Here is a 7612-nt window from a genome sequence, read left to right on the forward strand (position 1 = left end):
TCCAGTAGAGGTAAAAAAGAAATAAGTTGGGAAGTAATATAAAATGAATGATAGTTTACAATTTGAAATCTTTTTACCTGGTAAACATGTTTACTTCAGATATTAATATCAAATGTTAAGTATTAATTTAACATTTAAACTTTACTCTTTGTATTTAAATTTATAAATATTGAAAACATATTTAAACTTCAAAATGTATATGTATCAAACACATTGGTCGTAAAGAATTAATCTGTTTAAATGGATGGAAACGGTAATTGCTTGACTATATAATCTATCCGTCAGCAATTCACCATATATTATATACTATCAAAATAAAGGTGTCGGTCTATTAATCAGCCAAATAAAGAATTAAACGGAAGATCTTGACTACCGAACGCTTGATCAGATACAACATGGCGGTTTAATTAGAAAAATGATATTTTGATAATAGCAACAGTGATAAAATGAACATATGACATGAGAATTTCTTAAAAGGAATTCAACTAAAAAAGTAAGTATTTTTAATTTTGGTTCCATGAATTTTACATATATGTTTAACCCTAACTTTTTATAAATATTTAATGACTACTATATGAAATTGTTTACAAAAAGGATTATCTTGAAGTCTGGATAAAGCGATACTTTTTGTAAATGTCATTGAAAACTCGACAATTTGATAAAACTATATATCTGTGTTTATGCCATCTATTCATATCTAGATTCAGAATTTACATAGCTTTGGGTCTCTTTTTTAAGATTTTATCTTTTCTAGCCTATTTTTCATAGCATTCTTGGCGTACAACCTTGTTTTCGTATATATATTAAGCCAATAGTATTATTAAAGGCGATTACTTAATATGTGGTATAATTAGAAATGAATGGCTGATTTTTATATCCGCCCACATATAAATGGTGCCAAATTGCAATTACTAGTCCATAAGGTTTTTTTTCTTCCGTTAACCGTCTAAGTTTGAATTTAACCAATTGAGTACTAGTATTTATAAGCAAAAATAAATTATTCAGTACAGTACACTAAAATATGAATCCCTGCTTTCATTTCACTCTTGTGCTTTTTCAATTTGTTTGTTCTTCCGTTTCTTCCATTTTTAACCCACTAAAACAATCGGTAATGTTTTTTTTCTTTCAAATCTATGCACCTTATAGCATGAAATTAAATTTCCAAAATTACAGACGTTCTTTTGAATGATATTTGTTAAATATACAACGCAATGTAATGTTAATAAATGTATTTTTCTGTATACCTTTTTTTTTTTTTTTTAACTTAGGTGAAACCAGAATAAAATGATATATGATATATAAAAAAAATTGACGTAATGTTTCATTTTGACTCTTGGTCTGTTTTAATTACTGTAGGACTATCAGTCCCCAAGGATATGGTCAGCTCAGTCGTTATCAATTCGGTACTGGCATGATTTATAACAAACCTTTTTTTTTAAAATCGACTCGTACAGTTTCTTTCATATTTTATAACTAAAACATAAGGCAACATAGTGTAAGCCCGTCACATTCTGTTCCAAGTTACGAGCCTGTAATTTAGTGGTTGACGTTTGTTGCTACATATCATATTTATTTTCGTTCATTATTTTGTACACAGGCTGTTAGTTCCCTCGCTTGAATTGTTTTATATTTGTCACATCGGGCTTTATAAAGCCGACTATGCGGTATGTTTTTTTTCTCATTGTTGAATGCTGTACGGTAAGCTATAGTTGTTAATTTCTGTGTCTTTGGTCTCTTGTGGAGAGTTGTTTAATTGACAATCATACCACATCTTTATATTTTTATGCTTACATTAATTTCAAGCATTACAGCAGAAAATTTCATAATAAGTAACGAAGACTTAATAATACTTATGTACACCTGTGAAAACATTCTATTTAATAATGACAAAGTATATACATATATTTGATATGGTGTCTACAACACGTGTTTGTTCTGACAAAAACCTTGACCAAGTAAGCTATTTGTACACTGAAAATCAATTTAAGAATTATTCATTTTCCCATTATTTTAATATCAAGTAATTAAAAATATTACCGTTAGTTTACCGAAGTATATTTAATGATTATGTTTTAGTTCAAATCATCATAAGCCATTTTCGTTTATTGAAAGTTCATCTTTTGAATAGAACAAATTGTGTTCTGCTCTTGAGACACTGTAACAAACAGGATATCAATAATACTAATTAAAATATGAAATTTATTTTTCCTAAACTTTCAATGTGAAAAGTCGTTAAAACAAATTAAGTTTTACCAGTTTGAAACCATGAAATAAATTGAATCGGAGTATTTGGTCTATTTTGTTCAAAACGGTTTTAAATTGTTCGATATAATACATTCCCATTATGTCTGAGTATTTAAATCAAAATTGGATGTATTTTATAGTTATGTTTATATGCTGATAACATGACCTGAACTTAAAACTATCAATAGTCAAGGCTATTAAATGAAAACCGTACTTTCCGATTAAAAGTCGCGTGTTGTTTTCCAATTCTGCGTAGTACATTGAACTGTATAACTTGTCATCAAACTAGAAGAATTCAAGGAATAAATAAAAAAAAAAGTTGAGTAATAGACAGTATTTTTCATATTGAGATTATGTAGTTCAGTTTGTTATCAAAATTTTAAAAATTTAATGCCTCGACACAGATTAAAACTTTCAGTTACGTAGTTAATTCATCAATTTGTTCTTGTGTTAAATATTATATAAAATGCTAACAATATTAATTCAGGAAAAGCGAGTTAAGTGGGACTATTTTGTCGAACTTCAAGTTATGCTTTATATCAACAGGTTTCGGGTTGTACATGTAGTTTAAGCCTATTTTAATTTATTTGCCTGAATATGCTAAAGGAGTGAACACAATTTAATCAAACGTATAGAGTATGTTCTCAGAAAGATTCACCACAGTAAAATATTACTATAGTATGCATGCATACAACACAACACAACAATTGAATTAAGATGTATGAAAATAATGATAAAGACTGTACATACATAGTATATAGATCTTAAAAAATTTACACAATTAGAAGTATCTTTGATTCTTTCTTTTAATAATTCCATATCCATTTAAAAGGAATTCAATTCTTTCTTCAATAGCTAGTAACATGAATTATGACCAAACTATAAAGTAGACAGCTCTCGAATACACAGTTCAGATTCTTATAACCACAACGCTTGGACATAAATGATTTTTTTTACTCTTTGAAAATAATAATTTCTGAAAACGAATGTAGCTGTGACCATCGAGTTTACGATTTCAAAATTCATTATGTATAGGTAGTTGGGCTTTTTATTTTGCATTCATGTTCCAGTTTCCCTCGGTAGTCTATAAAGTAGTCGATCTATTGTATCACTACCCTGTCAACACTGATGTTGTGAGTTGCGAATTCCGCTAGTGACAGAATTGCTTTACTCCAATATTAATTGAATATAGGACTGTCAGTTTTCCTCTGTGAGGTCGGTTGTTTTTATAGCACAGTAATGCTGAAATGGATGTTAAGTATCAATCAATTAATCAAAAATTCTTCTATACCCTGTCGAATAGGAAAAAGTTTTTTTTGGACAAAGAATGCAATGCTCTCCAAAATTTAATACTTTGACCTCCTGCAGACCTTCTTATAATAAACATTTTATCAGATTTATTGTACTGGTATAGATTTTTTCAGTAGTGAGTAGTCAGTATGCATTGGTAAATTCAGTGTAGACTAAAGGGGGAATACATGATTTATAAATTCCATTTCACTCGAAACGGCAAAAAAAAATAAGTGCGACAACAACCCGTCGCTATATCTAATGTTCTACTAAAGATTCTTCGGGTGTTAAACGTATAGAACACAAATTCCCAAAATAAATAAAAAGTTGTACATGTAATACTTTTTGAAATGAACGATTTGAATGAAGTTATAAGATATCAAATACTTTATTGCCATATAACTAAAAAAAAAAAGATCTGTGACAAACATATATACAAAAAAAAAACAATACAATATTATAATAGCAGTTCAAATAAATGTTTTGGGTCTCCCGTCCTCAGTTTTAATGAATTTCTTATACCGGAAACTGTATTTTTAATTTGACTGTGAGATGTGGGGTTTAGTATTATTTTAAGTTTTAGCATGTCATCTTTAGCAGTATCTTTCCACTTAGAATTGGTTTTAATGGAGTTAAAATATTTTTTCTGTATAGGCTATATTTATGGCATTTGGGAAAGAAGTGTTTTTCGTCCTCTATCTCATTACAGAATTTGCAATACCTCTACAGAGACTTTTATATAAACTTTCTTGGTTATTTTTGTATACTAACGTATAGATGTTCATATCACTTGACATTGAGACAGAATTGGTTTTTTTATAGAAAAAAGCCCGCTATAGAATTAAAAGCAATTCTTTAATATTCTATTACCTCCTATACATTTCTAGCAATATCATTGGTTAAAAGCGAACACGTGGTTACCGTGTATTTTTAATATTTGGTCAGTGGGCATGTTTAATTAAAATACTAAGTTAGTTTTGGTGTTACGTCCCTTTTTAAAAACAATACACGGTTAGAACTAAGACTAGTATAATAGCAAGGTTAAAAGTTGACTTCATTCTCAAAGTAACATGAATTATAAGCAGACATAGTATAACATTGTCATGATTTACATGGTTAGAAAACTATGTTTCTTGTATTCTGTGAGTCAATATTATCCACGTTTTTAACACATGCGACATTGTTTTAGATATTTATTTTTTGTAGCTAAATGGTATAGAGTTAACTAATTTCACGTCCTTCTATATAAGTTACAAGATTTTGTTTCGCATAAAATACTGTTTAAATTTAATTTCTTTAAGAGCAATAACGATTTTTTTATTATTTTAAGGAACTTAACTTAAAGTTACCCCCTCAGACGCCTCATTATACAAAGTTTTGTTATTTATTTTTATTTTCAAAAGCAATAACAATAGATCTTGTTTTTTGATTATTTTTGATCTGATTCATTTTCCTTTAGATGTCCTTGTCTTAGATCTTTGTTAAATTAAACGGTGTATTGATTTCGATTTTGATTTTGTGACAACGAGGTTCAGAAGGGTATCAAAGCTGATATCAGAAATAAGGTATGATTGAAAATGAATGTTACCGATTTCAATAATATAGCATACGAAACTAAGACTAATGATATAAAACAAAAAGAATAAATAAAGCAGAATAAATATCTAATATTAAACAATTGTTGTTAATTTGGTCCATTAACTTTTTTTGTTCGAGTGATTGATCAATTGATCGAAAGTATTATATTTCACAAATCACTGACCTTTGAAATTAATACATATATTGTTGTTTCCAAACATAAATTAAGAAATTTTAAAACATAAAACTGCCTTTAGATTTTTATAACTATAACAAAATGAAATTTGGATAGAGTTTAATGTAAATTTACAAAATGGTGCTTATAAGAAATCGTTTGGATAGAGTTTAATGTAAATTTACAAAATGGTGCTTATAAGAAATCGTGCTGGTGAAGGCCAGATTTTCCGTCCAGGTAAGATTTTAAACATATCTTTTTGCAAAATTACCTTATATTTTTCATTGAAAAAAAACCATCCGGAACATAGACCCAAAATGACCAAGTTTCAGTATTTGAAGGCTGCATAGGTGCTAGAATAATCTCTGTTTTCGATATACTAACCGGGATCGGAATGATTTCTAAAGGTATTTTTGTACGATACGGTTTTTATCCGATACGACACTGTCACTCAGTAAAATCGAAAAACATTCTGTTCACACAATTTGAATATTCGCAATTTTTAATTCTAATAAAAATTATTATATGAATAAACCCATTCATTTATTTAATTAGATTGACTTAAAATTTTCTTTGTAAACTAGTCGAGCTCGTACCATATATACGCACGTAAGTAAAACGACAGCCACCTGGGAGATGAAAGTTTAACCTAGCAAAATAATAAAAACGAATACCCTCCATCGAGTTTGTAAAGAGTCAAATAACAAAAAACCGAACTCCGAGGAAAATTCTAAACGGAAAGTCCCTTAGCAAATCGCGAAATCAAAAGCTCAAACACTATCAAACGAATGGATATTAAGTGTCATATTCCTGACTTGTTTCTAATGTAGAAAATTGTGAAATGCTGAAAGTTTCACAATCTGTATGATCTGTGCCAAAAAGGCAAACATAAAATGAGATAAATTAGATGAATTTGGCAATTATGTTTATGTTCTCTTTTGGGTATATAGCTCCAATACGTTGCAGTGTATTTACCAATCCCTGACTTGCATGATTTTATGGTGTAGGTAAATATAAAAAAAAGGATTTCTGGACGCAAGGAATTTATAAGTGTATATTTAGTGTTCATGCACATGTTCAATTCAAATGTGGACTTAAATTATAAAAAAAAAAACTGTCGTGTGCACTCTTATATATTAAACAAATATGTTTATAGGTTTGGCATGCCACAAAACCAGGTTCAACCCACCATTTTTCATAAAATACCCTGTACCTAGTCAGGAAAACGGCCATTGTTACATTATGGTTCGTTTCTGTGTGTGTTACATTTTGGTTTTGTGTTTCTGTTGTGTCGTAGTTCTCTTATATTTGATACGTTTCCCTCAGTTTTAGTTTGTAACCCGGATTTTTTTTCTTTATCGATTTATGAATTTCGAACAGCAGTATACTACTGTTGCCTTTATTTACGTACAAGAAAAGATACATGCGATTGCTTGTTGGGAATCATAGAAACAACAATCCAGTTATTAGTGGGGTTCGTGTTGCTTAGTCTTTAGTTTCCTATGTTGTGTCTTGTGCACTATTATTTGTCTGTTTGTCTTTATTTTCGACCTATGAGTTTGACTGTCCCTCTGGTATCTTTCGCCCCTGTTTTATTACATTTAATACATACAAGTTCAGAGTGACATCTACTGATTATAAAAAAAAATAAAAAACTGTCGTGTGCACTCTTATATATTAAACAAGTATGTTTATAGGAACGATCATTAAAAGTTTTAGAAATTCAATATGATGCATCGTCCATTTATAATACTCAAGAAATTCCAAAAACCGAAGAAGATTAGCGATCGCATTGTGGTTCTGTTAGTTAGAGAATGACGAATTAATCCTTAAAACTTACAAGATATATTTATAACCTTTTGTTATTACTAGAACACACCCGTGATATCGCGGGTCCGTGACTGAATTAAAGTATATAACTATGCGCAAGCCTTATTTTAGTATTAGTTCTGTCATCTGATAAAGTCATGCCGATTATAAGATACACAATGTTCTCTGCTTTCAAATCTTTCTGTTTGAACCCGTCGAACTGGAACTTATCAATTATTGGTAATAATAATTATTTGGAAAACAAAAGGTCCTGGAATGGAGTTTTTTTTAATCAACAGCATTGTCCTATATTAGTTATAAATAGATTTGAATTCTTTGATTCGCTATTTTACGTCATGCCCGCTTACAAATTGAAACTTATTTTTAGTCCAGATTTTTAGTATTCGTATTGTTATCTTAGAAAGTCTTACGGATTAAAATACTAACAATTTGACAATTAAGTAGTGTCAACCCTGTGATTATGACCCGTGTATATAGCATATTAATCCCGAATAC

General features: G+C 29.4%; 1 protein-coding gene across 2 annotated transcripts in view; it reads left to right on the plus strand.

Annotated features, from left to right (window-relative positions):
- Positions 1 to 236: 236 nt before the first annotated feature.
- The window catches only part of LOC139512191 (uncharacterized), a 30084-nt gene continuing 22708 nt past the window's right edge, over positions 237 to 7612 (plus strand). Inside the window, exon 1 of one of the 2 annotated variants that reach the window (XM_071299604.1) lies at positions 237 to 493. Coding sequence is in view for 1 of the 2 variants with exons in the window: in XM_071299603.1 (XP_071155704.1) it covers positions 5476 to 5524 (49 nt within the window). In the remaining variant the exon portion in view is untranslated. Of the gene's footprint in view, positions 494 to 5380; positions 5525 to 7612 lie in introns of those variants that run through there. The other variant, XM_071299603.1, reaches the window with a different exon arrangement.

This window comes from Mytilus edulis, chromosome 2 (genome assembly GCF_963676685.1).
Source record: "Mytilus edulis chromosome 2, xbMytEdul2.2, whole genome shotgun sequence".
In the NCBI taxonomy this organism is placed as follows: domain Eukaryota; kingdom Metazoa; phylum Mollusca; class Bivalvia; order Mytilida; family Mytilidae; genus Mytilus; species Mytilus edulis.